The 19,615-nt window shown below is 38.1% G+C and overlaps 1 protein-coding gene across 5 annotated transcripts in view; it reads left to right on the top strand.

The window, feature by feature from the left end:
• Nucleotides 1-19,615, top strand: part of VEZT (vezatin, adherens junctions transmembrane protein) — a 75,756-nt gene that overhangs the window by 22,768 nt on the left and 33,373 nt on the right. For 3 of the 5 annotated variants that reach the window (XM_060113289.1, XM_060113290.1, XM_060113291.1), the window contains exons 2-3: nucleotides 12,958-13,092; nucleotides 17,082-17,168. In XM_060113289.1, coding sequence (XP_059969272.1) covers nucleotides 12,958-13,092; nucleotides 17,082-17,168 — 222 coding nt within the window. Of the gene's footprint in view, nucleotides 1-12,957; nucleotides 13,093-17,081; nucleotides 17,169-18,484; nucleotides 18,599-19,615 lie in introns of those variants that run through there. The other 2 variants (XM_060113293.1, XM_060113294.1) reach the window with 2 other exon arrangements.

Here is a 19,615-nt window from a genome sequence, read left to right as displayed (position 1 = left end):
GTTTTAGCTCTGTATATACCAAAAGCTTCTTCATTAAAAATAGAGAAAATAGCTACCTTGTGTAATTTGGTAATGACAGTCTTGTCTTCCTCATCATCTTATTTTTGGGGGTTCTGCAGTTAGCTGGGAAGAAATAAGAAAATCATAGCAACTGACAACAGGAGTTCATCCTTTTCAATCATATTTTCCCCAAAAAATGCTGTTCTATACTGATAATCACATTTAGACCTACAGCTTTAAGCAATATTCAGATAAAAGACTTTAAAAATATTTTTAATAGCTAATAAATAATTGTTTCCCAGCAAATATTCTCCATCAGATTCCTTTTACAGATATCTTTTTCCTTAAAGATTTTGTTTTGAATAAAAGATCTTTTAGAGGTTCTACTGGTATGATAGAAACTTTTTAAAGTATGTAACTTAAATTATAGTAGTTTTTTCCTGAAGAAACTAAAAATTGATACAGACTTTTTAAAAAACGTTACCTGTAAGTAATTTGATAAATTCTATGAACAAGGGAATGGAAATTGAAGGCTTCTAAGCACAGATTTATATCGTTGTAAAGTCTTCATTAACAGTTACTTCTACATCACACAATTTCAGGTTTCTATGCCAATGCTTCCTGCCTCCTACTACCTTCTGTTAGTAGCTAACTATTTTCCTATTGCTTTTTGTGTTTAATATAGACTTGCAGAGCTCACATAACATCTGACATCTGACAGTAGTTAGCATTTTGCTTTGATATAGTACTGATGCTGTAAATAAAGGAACTGTGTAATAGTCGAGTAGATCGTTAGTTCTGATATAGAAAAGTGCTCGGGATCATTCTATTCATTTGCTAAATTAAGAATTCAGCACCTTTTTAATCAGGCCTTATGTTGGGCACCTTTTTCCACACAAATAACACACATGAATATATTGTCATTGTAATAACACTCTACTCTTTCAAACCACTTTTAAGTCCAGCTCATTGGATTTTTAAAACAAGATTCTTTGTAGCCAGCTTCTAGGCTTGTGTAATCTGAGGCAAATGCATATGAATTATAGCTCACCTGAAAGAGAAATGATTGGTAATAAATGTAGATATTATCGGGAGACTTATGCTGACCTGTTTTGAATTTTCTAACTTAATCTGTTAAGTAATTTAAAAATTACAAGTTCAGTTTCTGGTTAAAAAGTATGCAAACTATACAAAATACTATATTAGACCAAGTTAATGAACTTATTTACTTTAAGTTATTTGCAATGTAGTGGAGTAAATAACAGCTTTAACTCTGTCAGGCTGCCTAGGTTCAAATCCTGGCTCTACCATTTACTGTCTCTGTGACCTTGGCCAAGTTACTTGGTCTCTCTGTGCCTTAGTTTCCTCTTATCGTAAATGAGTTCTGCCATGAAAGGTTATTGTAAAGATGAGAGTTAGTACATAAAAATGCTTAGAACAATGCCTGGCAGTGTGGTTACTCAGTAAATGTTTAGTGCTGCTGTTTGGAGAGGAATTAGTGGGGAGGGAATCAACAAACAGATGAGAGTCTACACTGATCATCCTCTTGTGAGAAAAAAGCGCAGCTGGTAGCATCAAACAGAATTAGCAGCCTCTGCTGACATTTCCAAACCAGAGGTAAACACTGCTTTAGCGTGAGAAATGGGCAGAGGGAGCAAGTCAAGGGCTATTTCCAGGTGTCCACTACCTATGGCCCCCATAGCCTGTGGGAAACCGGAACCCTGGAATGAGTAACCAGAAAAATCATGGAGCCTGTAGAGCATAAGAATACCAATTCTGTGAAGGTTCGGAGGAGCTGCCGTTTTCTAAAATACACTCACAGGGAAAAAAGTCCAGATTTAAGAGACTGTAGTTCTGTGAAACTTAGAGCCACCAGTGAAAGGGGAATAATTTGAGATGAGGACAGCCTGAAGAGAGGGGGGGAGGAAATAAATAAGTGAATTAAAAATTGTACCCTGCAGGGCCTGCATTTTAGACCTTATAGAATATAAAATCTGACATATATTAGCCATCTCTTTTACTTTCTGTATTCTGATGCATTTAACAACTTGGAGCCTTGCTGACTCTGGAGGGATTGCTCCTCCCAGGTTACTAAATGATAGTACACTACTCACCTGGCTACTATCTATCTGCCTAATCATACCGGGGTCAGGTACCAGACCCTACTAGGGACAGCCCCTGTGCTCCAGAGACTGCTGAAATCATCCATTTTGCCAGCCTTAAGCCTGCTTACCTTGCGTTGCCCATTCGCCCATTCCTTCCCACAGAAAGCACAATAAAGGCTCTCTCCCATAATTTCCCTCCTCTCCCTCCTGACTGACCCTGGTGCTGCCCACATGCCCATCCCTCCCTTGTGGCACAACCTGCTCCCTTCTCTTGGGATCTGTGAATATAACCAACTGTCTTTCCAATGGCAGTTGTCTGCTGATCTGTTGACCTCACCACACCTGTACAATAAAACCTATATTTTAGGGTGGCACAGTGGTTAAGAATCCACCTGCCAATGCAGGGGACACGGGTTCGAGCCCTGGTCCGGGAAGATCCCACATGCCGCGGAGCAACTGAGCCCGTGGGCCACAACTACTGAGCCTGTGTGCCACAACTACTGAAGCCCGTGCTCCGCAACAAGAGAAACCCGCACACCACAACGAAGAGTAGCCCCCACTCGCCGCAACCAGAGAAAAGCCTGCACACAACAATGAAGACCCAATGCAGCCAAAAATAAAGTAAATAAAAATTTTTTTTAAACCTATATTTTAGGGCTTCCCTGGTGGCGCAGTGGTTGAGAGTCTGCCTGCCAATTCAGGGGACACAGGTTCGTGCCCCGGTCTGGGAGGATCCCACATGCCGTGGAGCGGCTGGGCCCGTGAGCCATGGCCACTGAGCCTGCGCATCCAGAGCCTGTGCTCCGCAACGGGAGAGGCCACAACAGTGAGAGGCCCGCATACCGCACACACACACACAAAAATTAAAACCTGTATCTTAAAATAGTAAGACAAATTTGTGAGAGAAGCGTTAGTGGTTCCTTTTAGATCTCCTTTTTCCTCAGGCAATTTTGTGTTATGGTTAAGGGTGTAGGCTTTGGACTCAGACCAGCTAGCTTCACATTCTGCTGGGTGACCTTGGACAAGTTATTTAACCTCCACATACCCCAGTTTCCTTCTAAAATGGGGGTGGTAGTAATAATACCTCTTCAGAAGTTTGTTGTTAGGAGTAAATGAGGTATTATAAAATATGCTTAGCTTAATGCTTAACATATAATCAACTCAACAAATCTTAACTATTTTTACTGTTACTCTTATTATTTTCCAGCTTTGGCTTTACTCTCTTCTAAAATATTGATCTCTCTTAGGGCCCTCTTGTCTTCTCACACTATGTGTTATCTTTAGCTGATCTCATTTACTCCATGTGTTTCCATACCTATATACTATTGTATGGGTTTGCCACCATACCTATTTGCCAAAAAATCTATTCATTCAGACTAGGCCACTCTCCTGATCTCCAAATATTTTAGGTCCAAGTTACTCACATTTGAATATCTCACAGGTGCCTCTAACTCATTGCCTCCCTCTTCAGACTTGTTCCTCTGCTGCTATTTTATATTTCAGTAACTAGCACCACCTACTTGTTCAAACCAAAAATCTAGGAGTCATCTTAGTCATCTCTATTGACAGCCACTTTCAATCATAAATGGATACCAAATTTGGGGGGAAGAATTCACAAACTAAAGAATGCTTATTACATTTTGGAAGAAGGAGTAGGGATTAGGGGCAGGAAAAAAAGTTTTTTCACATTTTATATCTTTTTGTACTGTTTGAATTTTTAATTTAAAAACAGTAAGAAAAAAAAATCCATGAAGTTGAGCAGTTGAACTCAGTTTCCTTTTATAGGTAAAGCAATGTTAACTTTTCCTTGATATCCTCTGGGAGAAGTTAATGGTAGAAAATTAGTATAACTGTAGTTAGTATAGTAGGTGCTCAATAAATATTCAGTTAGTGGTAGATGAACAAATGATGATTGCCATTTAAGTTTCCCTTTTGCTAAATTTTTCTAGTGGAATGCTGTTAGCAGTCAATCACTAGCATCTAGAAGACAGAGCGAATAGTTGATGAGGAGCCAGAATCAGAATTTGGCCAGTAGTTGTTGCAGACTACAGATTGCTTTTCTAAAAAGGTATACAGCTCTTCTGACAGAGCTCTTCTGGGGAAGAGACGGAGAGTATCCAGAGGGTATATCAGGATTAGTTTGGAAAGAGGATCTTAGGGTTCTGCTGGCTGCACCTGATGCAGGTGCTTGCTTGTGGGCCTATAGCATTGACAGAGGTGTGCCAGTAGCCAAAGGAAACCACTTCTTAGTAAGATGCCATTTGTGGAAGAAGCTAAATTTATTTAGATACCTAACTTTCCTAGTTACATATGTGGCCCAGTTAGTCACATATATATTTCTTATATATAAGAAATATATATGCTGAGACCCCAACAGAAATGTTTTAATAAGGAAATTATTTTATTGGAAGACTGAAGTTCAGTTAGACGAACAAGAAGTTCATTTAGAAATAATCTCCAGGGCTTCCCTGGTGGCACAGTGGTTGAGAGTCTGCCTGCCAATGCAGGGGACACGGGTTCGTGCCCCAGTCCGGGAAGATCCCACATGCCGTGGAGCGACTGGGCCCGTGAGCCATGGCCGCTGAGCCTGCGCGTCCGGAGCCTGTGCTCCGCAATGGGAGAGGCCACAACAGTGAGAGGCCCGTGTACCGCAAAAAAAAAAAAAAGAAAAGAAAAGAAATAATCTCCATATATAACCAAGTGCTGTAATTATTTTGGTTTTATATAGTATTGGTGGCTGGTTAAAATTTTAATGCATAAACTCTGATACAGTTATTTTGAAGGTAACTCATTTCACTGTTAGAGAGCCTATTGAGTTTTTAGATTGCAAGTCATGGAAAAATAACTAATTTTCCATTTTGGTTTTTGAATCATTTTCCCAAAGTAAGAAGTAAGTCATGAAAGCAGCTGCTGGGCTACTTATTTTGGGGGCATTTTTTCAACCTGTGATTCCTTATACTCTAAAACAGGGTTTCTCAACCTCAGCATTGTCGACAGTTTGAGCTGCATAACTTGTGGGGTTCATCCTGTGCATTGCAGGGTGTTGAGTAGCATCCCTGATCTCTACCCATTAGATGCCAGTAACTCTCCTCGCCTCCTCAGTCATAACAACCAAAAATAGCTTCAGACATTGCCAATGTCGGAGTTGGGGAATGGGGGCAAAGTCTACTTTGAGAACTACTGCTCCGTAGGAATATACTGGGGTTTTGTTTTTCACTGTCTAAGCATGGGTTCAAAAATCATATAATTGAGAATTGCTTGTTCCACAAGCTTCACATTAATTTTTGAAAAGTAAATATGAATAATTGACATTGATATGTAATTGGTCATTTATTTCTACCTCCAGTAAGACTGGTAACTGGAAATCTTGTTGCTCGAGAGTACTTTTGACGTTTGTTGTTTTAGGTGGAAGTATTGAGTGGCCTGAAGTTTTGCGGGAAGTTTGCAAATCCAAACATTTGCCCAGTGTTATCTAAATTTTTTTAGTAAATAAATAAAATATCATGTACACATGTTATACTATTTGATGCTTGTGTGATTAACTCACAAGTTCATTTAAAGATGTTACTAAATTAATGTTTGCTTTTTGTCATATTCTCTTTCACTAGATACGAAAAGTACCACTACCGTTATATGGGAGTTTGTAAAGATTTGAGTGTTCTATTCTAAAGTTTAATAAATTTATCTTTTGCCCAGATTAAAATAATAACTTGAATTTTTTCAATTTTACACTTTTCTGCCATAGTATTTTCTTAATCTTTTATACTAGACTGCGAAAACCTAGCATCTGACTTTTCAAAACTTTTATAATGGACTTTTAAAATTATACATAAAAAGTAATACAGTGAAAGTTGCATGTGCCCATCACCCAGCTTCAGCTTGAGCAGCTGTTAACATTTTGCCAAACTGTCTCATCTATTCCCCTCCCACCCCCATCTTTTTTCTTGGAGTATTTTAGAGCAAATTCCAGACATTACTTAATTTCACCTGTAAATGCTTCAGTATGCATCTCCAACAGATAAGTAATCTCTCTCTCTCTCTTTTTTTTAATGCTAACTCCAATACAATTATCTAAAAAAATTAATAATAATTCCCTAATATCATCTAATACCTAATCTGTGTTTGGATTGCCTCAAGTATCTCAAAAATGTCTTCTTACAACTGTTCAAACCAGGATCCTAACAAAGTCCATTTATCACATTTGGGTGATACGTCCTTTTAATCTTTAGCAGTTTTCTCCACCTCCTCCACCTTTATTATATCATTTATTCATTGAAGAAACTTGGGTAATTTGATCTGTAGAATTTCCACATTGTGGACTTGGCCGATTACATAGGATAAAATGGCATTCTTGTTAGCACAAAATTCTATATTTTAACATACCACTTTTTTATCTTGTTTCCCAAAGAACGTCATGAGTTTTGTTTTACTACCTGAAAAGTTTAAGAACTTCGTAGCATTCTTATTTTGTACTTAAGGAAGCTAAGACCAAGAGAGGGTTTTCCTGAAACTAGCAACTTAGTTGGAAAGTATCAGACTACTCAGCATTTTCCTTGGTACTGTTGAAAGCCGAGTGTACCATGATTTTATCAGAAGTGTCATAGGATGAAACTTTTTTAGCAAAGACCTCACCTGTGTTGTTTTCTCCCCTGTGCCTACATATTACCTGCTACGTGGAGGATATTTAATTAGTATTTATTATTATGAGTTGTCTAATTCTGCCAGGTTTGGCCTACTCTTCCCTTTCTGGGCTAGAACCTGAAAGGTTACAACTTGTTCTATCCATAAGGATTTAAAGCGGTTTAGGAGAGCAAACCTAATAATAAAAGCATTTCACTCATCACCTCCATTTCTGCACTAGTTAATCTTCCTTTCTAATTGCAAACCAGCAATAATGGTACTGGCACTTCTATAGAATGCACCATAAATCATGCAGAAAATAAACAATGCATTCAAACTTTATATATCCATTAGTGTGGGATCTGATATCTTGCGGGGAGCATGAAGTGCAGGTAGTCTGGGACTTAAAGAGTCATTTTATTGCAGTGCTTGTTCAGCAAAAATATTGGGGTTTCCTGTCTATTTTTGTTTATTTTTCTTACAAAAATATATTTCAGTCATCAGAACAATCTTAGCACAACCAAGGACTGTTGGCATTTTTTCACTTAGCAAAATTCTTTCTGGTGCTACGATGTGTGTTTTCTGTCAGCTAAAATTTACAGGAATAGTGAACCACAAGGATTTCCTGAGGAGAAGCTCCCCCATGCTGTGTCTGGGATTTCTCATATTTCTTTTGGCAGCAGTAACATTCTCCAATACTACAGAATTACAGTTTGAGTCCAGTGCTAATAATTTCTCTTCAAGAAAACAACTTAACTGAAACATTTGTGGTTCTGTTTCGCTTGAACCAAGGAAAAAGTTATAACAGAGAAAATTACCTATCACCACCTACTCTGCCTTACCCTCCACACACACACACACACACAAAGTCCCTTTCTAAAGCTGGATCAACCTATAATAATACTCATTATATGAATCATAGAAATTTCTGTGTGTTCGTTTTTAAGCCTAATAGCTGCAAACCTCCAAATATAGTGGTTAAGGCTGTTACAATAGGGAGCCTCACCTTGCTGTAAAAGAAAAAGTATTTTATATTGGGTGATCAGGTTTTATACAAAGACGTTATTTGCCTCTCTCTCATTCTGTCATGCATGTACAGAGTATGAAAAACTAATCAATATGGTTTCGTATTGCCTGTTAAAATTAACCTTTTCAAAATTATCACTTGTCAAGTTTGGTATGGCTATTCTTTGGTAACACAATTATCAGGAAAGACTTAAAATACTCCTCCATTTCCAACTACATATCTGTTTAAGGTCTGATTTTCTTTATATACTTCATCCAAAATAAAAAATTACAACTGATTCAATACAGAAGCAGATATAAGAATCCAGCTACCGCCTGTTAAGGTAGACTTTAAGAGATGTGCAAAAATATAAAACAGTCCACTCTTACTACATTTCTTTCATTGTGGAAAAAAAATTTTCATTAAAATTATGTTGTTTACATAAATTTATAATGGGTTTATTGTTATTTTAAGTAAGTTAATAAATGTTTCAATTTTTTAGTTTCAATTTCTAATCTGGTAAATATTGTTAGACAGCCACATAAACAAAAGCTCTTTGGGAGCTTCAATAATTTTTAAGACCATAAAGGGGTCTTGAGACCAAAACAATTTGAGAACCACTGGTCATGGTTTGGTTATCTGAGATCTTTCAAATAGTGCACAGGTTATTTGTCAGTTTCAGTGAAAAAGATAATTTTATCTGCCAGACATTTTTAAAATTAATATAAAATAATAACTTTACTAAAAATCCCTTTGCATTCTTAAAAATTGCTCATGTGCTACAAGGTCTATCCTTGTCAGTTCTTCTTGGCTAATGTTCAGTTTGTTAACCAAAGGATGTTTGTTTTTCATTTGTGTGTTATCATTGGTTAAATTTTTTAAATTAATTTTGGGCTGCGTTGGGTCTTTGTTGCTGCGTGCGGGCTTTCTCTAGTTGCGGCGAGCGGGGGCTACTCTTCGTTGCGGTGTGCAGGCTTCTCATTGCAGTGGCTTCTCTTTGTTGCGGAGCACGGGCTCTAGGTGCACGCGGGCTTCAGTAGTTGTGGCACACAGGCTCAGTAGTTGTGGCTCACGGCCTTAGTTGCTCTGTGGCATGTGGGATCTTCCCAGACCAGGGCTCAAACCTGCGTCCCCTCTTAACCACTGCACCACCAGGGAAGTTCCATCACTGGTTAAATTTAAAATTTTCTTCTGGCTCAAAGGTGATTGAATCGTAAAAGTGGAAATAAAACAGTAAAATAAATGCTACAACTCAGAAAACTATCATAAACATAGTGCAGCTTTAGTGTTCATATAGTCTGAGTTTATATGTGTTAGAAAGTGATATGATTTGCATTAACAGCCAAAAAGAGAAGAGTGCAGACATGAAATACGATGATGATTGGAATTAACATTTTATTGGACCTGCAGTACCTTCATCCCTTGTCTCCAGAGGTGGTCTACTCTGAAATTTTGCCAAAAACTTAGTTACATAAAGTCATGAAGCAAAGTACAATGATGGCCTTGGCAAGCCAGAATTTTCCAGAACTGTAAAACGGTGCTTTCTAGGCTGAAAGTGATGAATTCTATCACTAAAGATGAGGAAGAAACCAGAACTGCTAAGGCATCATTCATAGTTGCGTAGCACAAATGGGTATGTATGTCACACCTTTGACCAGAAGTATGAACCAGCCAAAAAGTTATTGAGAGGTTTTGTTTGGAGAAAAGTCGGGATAAGTTACTGGTAGAATTACTGTATCAAAAGACACTGTTGGGGCTTCCCTGGTGGCGCATTGGTTAAGAATCCACCTGCCAATGCAGGGGACACAGGTTCAAACCCTGGTCTGGGAAGATCCCACATGCTGCGGAGCAACTAAGCCCGTGTGCCACAACTACTGAGCCTGTGCTCTAGAGCCCATGAGCCACAACTACTGAGCCCACGTGCCACAACTACTGAAACCTGTGTGCCTAGAGCCCGTGCTCTGCAACAAGAGAAGCCACAACAATGAGAAGCCCACGCATTACAACAAAGAGTAGCCCCCGCTCGCTGCAACTAGAGAAAATCCGCGCACAGCAACGAAGACCCGACACAGCCAAAAATAAATAAATTTTTTTTTTTAAAAAAGACACTGTTGGGCATTATCAGTAATACACAAGGTAAACAATTAATGCTGCTGTTTTGTGAAATATGAAATAGCAAGTGTTCCAGACTATGGTGATCCAAACTGAGTGTGTATGTTTTTAATGTGCAAACAAAAAGGGAGAACAAAGTATTCATTGTATCTCTTCTGTGTAATCACTTCTTAAAAATCTGTGTTACAGATACTCCATTTTGTTATTTTGTGAGCTGTGACATAAGCTGGAAAAGGAAGGGATATTGTGGTCAGTGCTGACTTAGCATCAGCTAAGTGTGCTGTAAGGAAGGACATTACAGTTTGAATAAAAAGAGGTTTGGCCCCGTCCCCAGCCCCCAGGCCTCCTCCCAGAGAACAATTAGCAGGCAAGAGTGTACCTCATGATCTTTTTTTTTTTTTTTTTTTTGCGGTACGCGGGCCTCTCACTGCTGTGGCCTCTCCCGTTGCGGAGCACAGGCTCCGCGGCCATGGCTCGCGGGCCCAGCCGCTCCGCGGCATGTGGGATCTTCCAGGATCGGGGCACGAACCCGTGTCCCCTGCATCGGCAGGCGGACTCTCAACCACTGCGCCACCAGGGAAGCCCCCTCATGATCTTAATTGAGTTGGGAGTCATCAAACTAAGGCTGTTGGGCCAATTTGTACTCCCTCTGTGCCTTTTTTATGTGGCTGGTGAACAAAGAATGATGTTTTACGTTTTTTTAATGGTTGGGGAAAATATCAAAAGAATGATATTTTGTGATGCATGAAAATTATAAAGTTTGGTATTTCCATAAATAAGGTTTTACTGGAACATAACCACATTCATTGGTCTATATATTGTCTGTGGCTGCTTTCACACTACTGCAACGGACTTGATGAGTTGCAACAGAGACCATATGGCCTGCAAAGCCTAAAATATTTACTATCTGGCCTTTTACAGAAGAAGTTTGATGACCCTTGAATTAGAGTAACTCCACTTTGATCCATCTTATTTATTGTTCTTCCCCATGGGAGTTCATTTGAAGAAAGGGTTCTACTGCCTTAAAAACAAGTTTTGGGTTTTTTTCTAAAGTATGTAAACTTTTCCAAAGGTCAGCCCAAAGAGCTAGCGTTCTTGTTCTTTTGCCACTCTGGGGGCAGGGCAGGGTGGGGTTCACAGTTCAGTTTGAAAATACAGATGGAGTAACTCAAGGCAATATTTGAAGATACATTATGGGTGATAAAAAGATTAACCATTTGTGCCACCAGAGATTTAAAGTCTGATAACAGGGATAAGACAGTAAATTCTTCCTCCTTATTTTTAAAATTTTTGCATATTTTTCTCAAAAGAGAAATTAAACATAGCTTAAAAGGAAGGCATCTGACTCATCTTCCTGTTCCCTCAAATTAATAGCCAGTGAATTGCTACCTGTCCAGCAAATTCCCACTCTTCCTCATTTTTCCAAACTCAAAGATATATTCCCTAAAAGCGTTGGTCTAATTTAGCTACCTCTCCTCTGTTTCCATAGCAACCAATACATTCCGGTAATTATTAATTTGCTTCGTGTCTCTGTAACTAAACTATAAGTAAGCTTCTTTTGTGTCTTCCTCTCTAAACACAGGAGGGACTATTTGTAATTTTAGGTAATATAGCACAATATTTCAGAGCACTGGCTTTGGAGTCAGACCTATCCTGCTTTCTCTAGCTGAGTGAATCTTTCCTCATCTATGAAATGGGAATAACAGTAGTAATGATGATGGTAATTTAGTTTGTTGTAAACCTTAACTGAGACGACACATGTAAAATGCTTAGTTGAGGTTTTGCCACATAGCACTGTGTATCTGAGTGGCTGTTGTTTTGGTGGTGGTTGTTATTGTATCTCTAATATCTGACATAATGTCTTTTTTAAGTATTAAAAATCTTGTTGACTGGAACCAAGGTTTATTTTAAACATTTACCAACTTTGTGCTTTAGAGAAGACTAAAAGTTAAAATTAAAGCTTGCCACTTACCTAGAAAGAGTTGTCCCATGGATTTTCATTCAATAGTGATGATGTTTCTGTTTGATGTTCTTTTTTTTTTTTTTTTTTGGTCTGTTCCAAAACCTGTGCTCTTTCCACATAGCTTATATAAAGTTGAGGTATAAATTGAATGCTTACCATGTGCCAAGGACTGTTCTCAATGCTTTATATTTATTTAGTCCTCGTAAGAACCCTGTGAGTTAGGTGTTAATTATTATTCCTGTTTTTAGATGAGACAGCCCAAGCAGAGAAGGATTATAATTTGCCATGGGTTACCAAGCTAGTAAGAGGCAGAATTGGGATTTGAATCCGCAGTCTGGCTCCAGAGTTTGTGTTCTTAACCTGCACAAACCTACCTGTCTTATTTGCTATATGCTTTATGTAGGCATACTTTAGGTAACTTTCTTGGAGTTTTAAGTTTGTTTACAGTGCTGGCATATGATACATAATACTCATTTGTGCTTGAATGAATTAATCAATATGATGGTATGATAAATTTATAATTGATATAGTATGATCATTGATTAATTCTTCTTGGCTTCAAGTAATAACTTTTTCACTGTAGGTCCTTTTCGGAGCTATCTTTAGCCAGAATTAGCTATTATGAAGCAATCTATTCTAATACTACAAAAATTTGGACAAAGAAATTGCTTAACAAATCTACTTATATTCCTAAATTCATTTTTTCTTGCTGGTACTCACTCAAAAAAAAAAAAGTCTGTGTTTTATTTAGTTTTTCCTTTTTTGGGTTACTCTGTTGAATTGTTTGTTGATTTTTTTTTTTTAATGGTACGTGGCATTGTGACAGATAATTCAATTCTTTATAGAAGAAGCTGTAAAGAATTTGGGCATACTTGTCATAATGTTGAATTTGGCCTCTAAAACTTCTGAAATACAGTTGACCTTTGAAACATAGGGGAGTTAGAGGCACCCACCCGCGTATAACTTCACAATCAGCCCTCTCTTTTCTCAGTTCCTCTTCCCGGGCTTCAACCAACCCTCCATTGTGTAGTGCTATAATATGTATTTATTTTTAAAAATCTTCATCAAAGTGGAACCCCACAGTTCAAACCCTTATTGTTAAAGGGTCAACTGTAGTAATTATCTTGAAATTTACTTTATGTCTCTTTCAGAATTCTCCGCTTTACCAGTACTTACAGGATCTGGGACACACAGACTTCGAAGTATGTTCTTCTCTGTCACCAAAACCAGAAAAATGCACAGTGACAGAGGGACAACAAAAGCCTCCTGCAAGAGCCCTGCCAAAAGTAAGAAGGCATACTCATTCTCTTTGACTCAAATCTTTTGTTCTTTACTGATTATTTAATCTGCCTTTACCCTTATCCTTACAAAAAACAAAAACAAAAAAACACCTTGTTGGCACCTCCATGTTCTCCCTTGGTAAGACTTTAATTTTTATTTCATCAGTAGTACATGTCTGTTTAGATAAACATGAATCCATGCTGTTTTGGTCTATCTCATGGGTAGTTTGTATAATGAATTAAAATTAATATGATTGAAGATTAAAATATATTACATATTTAAACATTGAAGTTATCTGGAAGGAACCAGACAAATAAACTAAAACCTTAATGAGAACCCAACTAACTATAGGATTCCTATAGTAACTAGAATTTTTTTCTTTGAGAGAGATTGGGATTGACATATATACACTAATATGTACAAAATAGATAACTAATTTTTAAAAAAAGAAAAAAATAGTGGGATAGCAAGTGCAGACAAAACAAAAAAAGTTTTTTAAAGAGAATGCAAATTATAAGAAAGCAGATTAATACTTAATAAACAGTTTCAAGGATATATGATGGAGTGGGTGTATTTACCTCAATTTCTGATGCCCTTTATATCTGCAGTATCCTATACTTTTATACAGTGAATATTTCATAGTTGATGTACATCATTGTGAGGCTGAGATACTAGAAGCCACCAATAATTATGTTCTATAAAATATATTTACTAGATTGATTCATGTTCTATTAGCTGTATTTATTAAAATAAAAATTCCAGTATATTTCAGTTTTAACAAAAGGAATTCTAATTTAACAGAAAAAATATAACCAGATTACCTCATTTCTCAAGCATTCTAGTTTAATCAGTGTTTTATTATAATTCAAGTTCCTTTTGGGAGGAGAAATTTTTTTTTTTTTTTTTTTTTTTCTTTTTGCGGTATGTGGGCCTCTCACTGTTGTGGCCTCTCCCGTTGCGGAGCACAGGCTCCGGATGCGCAGGCCCAGCGGCCATGGCTCACGGGCCCAGCCGCTCCGCGGCATGTGGGATCCTCCCAGACCGGGGCACGAACCCGTATCCCCTGCATCGGCAGGCGGACTCTTAACCACTGCGCCACCAGGGAGGCCCGGGAGGAGAATTTTAAAGTTTTCAATTAGTCATTTACTCTGTGTGATAGAAAGGAAAAGACCTTTCCTTCTGTACTTCTTAGAAAAAGTCTAAAATGTGAGGTAACCAAGCTGGGCCCAATTGCAACAGCAGAGTAAACACCAGAGAAATTTTTTTTTTTTCCCACTAACACTCACAAGGTGGGAGTTAGGGGAGCAAGAGTCCTCTGTACTTAAACCCTTTCTTCTCCTTGCTCCTTTCAAATATGAATGTTCCTGGGAAAAGTTTTGAAAGCAAGACCTAAAGATATATCTAAAAGATTATTGGGACTTCCCTGGTCGTCCAGTGGCTAAGACTTCGCGCTCCCAATGCAGGGGGCCCGGGTTCAATCCCTGGTCGGGGAACTAGATATCACATGCTGCAACTAAGAGTTTGCATGCCGCAACTGAAGATCCTGCATGCCGCAGTGGGGATCCTGAGTGCCGCAACTAAGACCCAGCATGGCCAAATAAATAAATATTTTTTAAAAAATAATAAAAATAAAAGATTGGGCCTCCCTGGTGGCGCAGTGGTTAAGAGTCCGCCTGCCGATGCAGGGGATACGGGTTCGTGCCCCGGTCTGGGAGGATCCCATATGCCGCGGAGCGGCTGGGCCCGTGAGCCATGGCCGCTGGGCCTGCGCATCCGGAGCCTGTGCTCCGCAACGGGAGAGGCCACAACAGTGAGAGGCCCGCATACCGCAAAAAAAAAATAAATAAAAAATAAAAGATTATTTACAGACTAAAATTTGAATTTGAGATTACTTGGCAACAAAAGACAAAGAATGGGCCAAGGGATAGTGCTGGGGCAGGAGATGGACATTGACCTCTTGTGTGTGTGAGTGTGTGTGTGTAAACTTGGGTTTTGTAAGTATTTAATTTTCATTTATGACAGGTATTTTTACATATAGAAATGTTGTTATTAATTTATAAATAAATGAGAGTTTAAAATTTCATCCTCTTAGAAATAGAGGAACAGTAAAAAGCATAGCCAGAGGGTGTTTTTCAAAATTACCACATGTCTAGAAAATTCATTTAGTCTTCATGTTACACATTTCAACTGTACAAGCTATATCTTTCTAAAATGGAGTTTTTCTAGATATGAAGCAGCTAAATTTTAGAAAGATTTGTTATTCCTTCTTAGCGGATATATTTTTAGAATTGCCCCCCAAATTCTGTTCAAGCTGTGAAGTAGCAGTTATTTTCTTTGGAAAGCAAATTTTCTATATGAGTCCATGATGAAACACTCATTAGCATTAACCACCCTTTTTAAACTTTTTTTAAAAATGTGTTTGTTAAAGTACTTATTGAGTAGTCTGTACTGGTATTCTTTTCATGAATATTCATTCTCTGTATATTTTTCTGGTTTCTGTTCCTGTGATTATTCTTAAACATTCCTCCCACAAAGTTTCAGCATCAGTCCTCTTTGCTTGATCTGTTTTCTCTGAGCTATCTCATCTGCTTTCTTACCCTCATTGGCCACTTTTGTTTATTCTCCATTTTCACTGAGTTCCAGATACTTGTTAGACATTTCCATTTGCCTGTGCTCCAGGCAACTCAGATTCAACATGTCTAAAACAATTTTTTTTTTCTCAGCATTCCTGAAACAAAATATTCTTTCTGTATTCCCAAATTACCACCCTCTCAATTATCTTGCAATTTCCCATCACTCCCACATTGATTTGGTCATTAAGTGACTCAACATCTTTGTCTTAAAAGCCAGTCCTTACTTATTACCATTTTTGCTAGTTCAAGCCTTTATCATTATTTAGCTGGGCTGTTGTATATCCTTCTAATCATGCTTCTTGGCAACACTCATTCCCCGCTAGTACAGCCTCTGCACTGTTGCCAGTTATTTTTCTAAAGCGCTGATTTTTATTGTTTCACTTCCTTATATAAAAACCTTTGGTGACTCCTCACAGTCTGTAGGATAAATTCTAAACTGTTATTAAGACCACAGTCTTTTACAACCTATCTCAGTGTACCTTTTAAACTTCATTATTCTTCCCTTGGGTCTTAACTGTCCCAAACTATGCCACCATCCCCAATGGCATGTACTTCCGTGGCTCTCTCCTTTATTCATCCTTCCCCCTTGCCTGGGGTGTTCCTCCCTCCATTGTTATTAAATTCCTATTCAGCTATTAGGGCTTAGCTCCAGTGTCAGCTCCTCTTGACCTCCTTTTTCCCACACTTTTTCAGATTTTACATTGGTTTGTAATTATTTGTACTGTCTCTTCTAAGTTCTTGAAAACAGCAGTTATGTATATTCATCTTTGTTCCCATGACCCTTTTTCAGTACCTGGAATATAATAGTCACTCAATGAATGTAAACTCCATTTACTGGCCTGCTCAGGAAATGGGCTATTAAGGTAAATTGAATTTTTGATTGATTCAATAATATAACTTTTATTTCAATATGAGACAGGTTTTTTTAATTGATTAAAATATCTTTCTGCCTTAGTATTGTAGAATGAAATGCTCTTAATATTTGAGAACTTGGAGTACGTGGTTTTCATTTTGAAATACGTACCCAATACCATCGTCATGTGGACATAGGTAGTATATAGTGTACCCAAGATATGTAGGTTTACAGGTCTCATTCCAAACTCACTGAATCTGAATCTTTAGTTGGGGGGCCCAGGAGTATGTTTCTGACTGAATCCTCCAGGTGATTCTGATGTGTGAGTAAATTGGGGATCTAATAAGGAGGCTGCAACACACTGGCAAAGCATATAATATAACCTAGATGACTTTTTTCTTCCTTTTTCTGATAAAAGTTATGATCAATTAGAATTAAGTTATTTGAAGTTTTTCTGCTGTTGAGGTGTGGTTTAATAATCCTTTACAATGTCATTCATCTCCTTCAGCGAGGCATCCTGTTAAAAGTGGCTGAAACCATCAAAAGCTGGATTTTGGTTCAGTGCAGGAAGAATGACGACTTACTTCACAAGTTGGTGAGTGTTCACTTTACTTCTTTTTTGTCACTTTTCAGGACTCCGGTTTATTAGTGAGAAAATTGATGAATCCGAATTTGTTTTGCTACTGATTTGGGCAGTGATTGATTTTGATTAGAAATTCTGGGCTGTTCTTCAAAAGGAGACTGTCTGCTTCATGAACTGTTAAAGTTTGTTTGTATCACCTAAGAAAAAAAAAAAAGGAAAGGAAGTTCTTCAGTAACTGGGGATCTTTGCACTTGGACTCATTAGTATTATTTCATAGGTCTTCTAAGAGGTTATTAGCCACTGAGAATAGGATATTCTGGTAATTATTGAAGCCCTATTTGTTAGATTACTCATTTCCTGCTGCCGTCTTCCTCCACTGACAGGTATTCCTCTCCGTGAGGAATGGAATAGATCTATTAGTGGGACCCTCCCCCTTTTCATTAGGAACTTGACTGTCTCTATTCCACAGCCTATGATTACAAAGTTTGGGCAAAATCAAGAGTGGTTCCTCCCTAATTTATTTATCATTAATCTACCATTCTCTGACAACTTCATATATAAAATTTAGTCTTCTGGGACTGATAAATCACCGAATTTCCCAAAGACTAGCTTGATCTCTGAGCCCCAAGAGGGAGTACATCCTAACAAGATGAAGTCTAGGTAATATAGCTAAAAAAAATTAAAGTTTTAAAATTCTTATGACTCTCACAAGTAAGCAGATTTCAGAATCTTCTGCTGCCCTGTGACCTTAAGATGATAATGATCATTCTTGTAAACTATCATTTGTCAAAGGATGTTTACAAAGTGCTTTCACATTTTGATTTGTTAATCCAAATGCTGTATAAGGTTTAGTGTGTTTTACCACTTGGAAGCCTGAGGGTCAGACATTTCAGTTTGGTTAAGAATACTTATAAGGGTTTCCCTGGTGGCGCAGTGGTTGAGAGTCCGCCTGCCGATGCTGCCGATGCAGGGGGCGTGGGTTCGTGCCCCGGTCCGGGAGGATCCCACATGCTGCAGAGCAGCTGGGCCCGTGAGCCATGGCCGCTGAGCCTGCGCGTCCGGAGCCTGTGCTCCGCAACGGGAGAGGCCACAACGGAGAGAGGCCCGCGTACCGCAAAAAAAAAAAAAAAAAAAAGAATACTTATTAATTGAATTGTTCAAGAATGTTCAGCTAGAAAGTGAATCAGAATTTGAACTCGGGTCTCCTGGTTTCAAATCCCAGGCTCTTTTCATTATAATGTACCAACTTTCTAGCTTGAGTATTACTATGTTTTGACTGACTAAAATTACTTTTTTAGCAATCTTATATGGGCAAGTTCTCTCTTCAGGGTTTCATCTTCATAGGTGTGTTGAAAAGGTCAATGAAGTGTCTTGTCATCTACGTAGACATCATCTCTAGCCAGGTGGAGCCATCCTCATTCTTCAGTAATACTAGGACTGTGGTAAGGTATATGGATCCATATACATTTTTCTGTGGTTTAATCATAGTCTGCATAGTCCTGATCTTTTCATTCTTGGTTCTTTATCACTGGCCACATGCTTCATGTCATATTTCACTGTAAAGTACCAGCTTCTGAATGCATCCCTTTTGTGCCTATATTATGCAGAATTGTCGGAAGTTCATTCCTGAGAAATAGTTTACTAGTAATGGAACAAGGAATGGCCCAGTTAGCATCTGGCATGAGATTGCTTGACTTTTCCCCTTGATTATGAAATATTTTAAATTTTGTTAGCTATACAGATATTGAACCAGTCTCTTCCTTTTATAAAGATACTGGCAATTGCTCCATGATATCTGAACATTTTACCATTATTCATTTTCATTAAGGTAGTACTTTTCTTCTTAAAGATTAAAAAAAAAATTCCTTTATAGCAAGTATGATGTTAGTGGTATTGGCACTTTTTAAGTGCTTTTTAGCCTATAAAGTGCTATCATACACTAGTTCACTTGATCCTCATCAGCTTTATTAAATAGCACTATATATTAAAAAGTGTGTAAGATCATTGAAGTATATTGACACATGAATACGTTCTCTTCTCCATCCCTAGGGGCCAAAATAGAAATCTCTTTATTCTTTAGCTGTGCTTCTCATAGTCTTTTCATTCCATCCAAGTGGAATTCATCCTAAGTTATCTTCTCATGCTATTTCTCTGTTTAAATTCTACAAAGATCCCTACTACCTATCAAATCAAGTCCAATTCATCACTTTGGCTGGCATGAAGGAGTCTGCGTAATTTGGCCCTAATCTACCTTTCCAGCTTTATCCCCCAATATTTTCATCAGCCCAATGCACCCTTCCTTTTCCTTTATTCCTTGCCTATTCTCTATGTCTATATTTGTACTATTATACTGTGAAATTTGTTCCATTTTCTATTATTGGAATCTTTCCACTAAGTGGTACTTGCTCTTCCCCAAGGCCTTTCCCAGAAACTTCAGTCTGTTGGATCTCTTATTTTGT

The sequence above is a fragment of the Mesoplodon densirostris genome, chromosome 11 (assembly GCF_025265405.1).
Source record: "Mesoplodon densirostris isolate mMesDen1 chromosome 11, mMesDen1 primary haplotype, whole genome shotgun sequence".
In the NCBI taxonomy this organism is placed as follows: Eukaryota; Metazoa; Chordata; class Mammalia; order Artiodactyla; family Ziphiidae; genus Mesoplodon; species Mesoplodon densirostris.
This window is presented reverse-complemented; position numbering and strand designations above follow the sequence as displayed.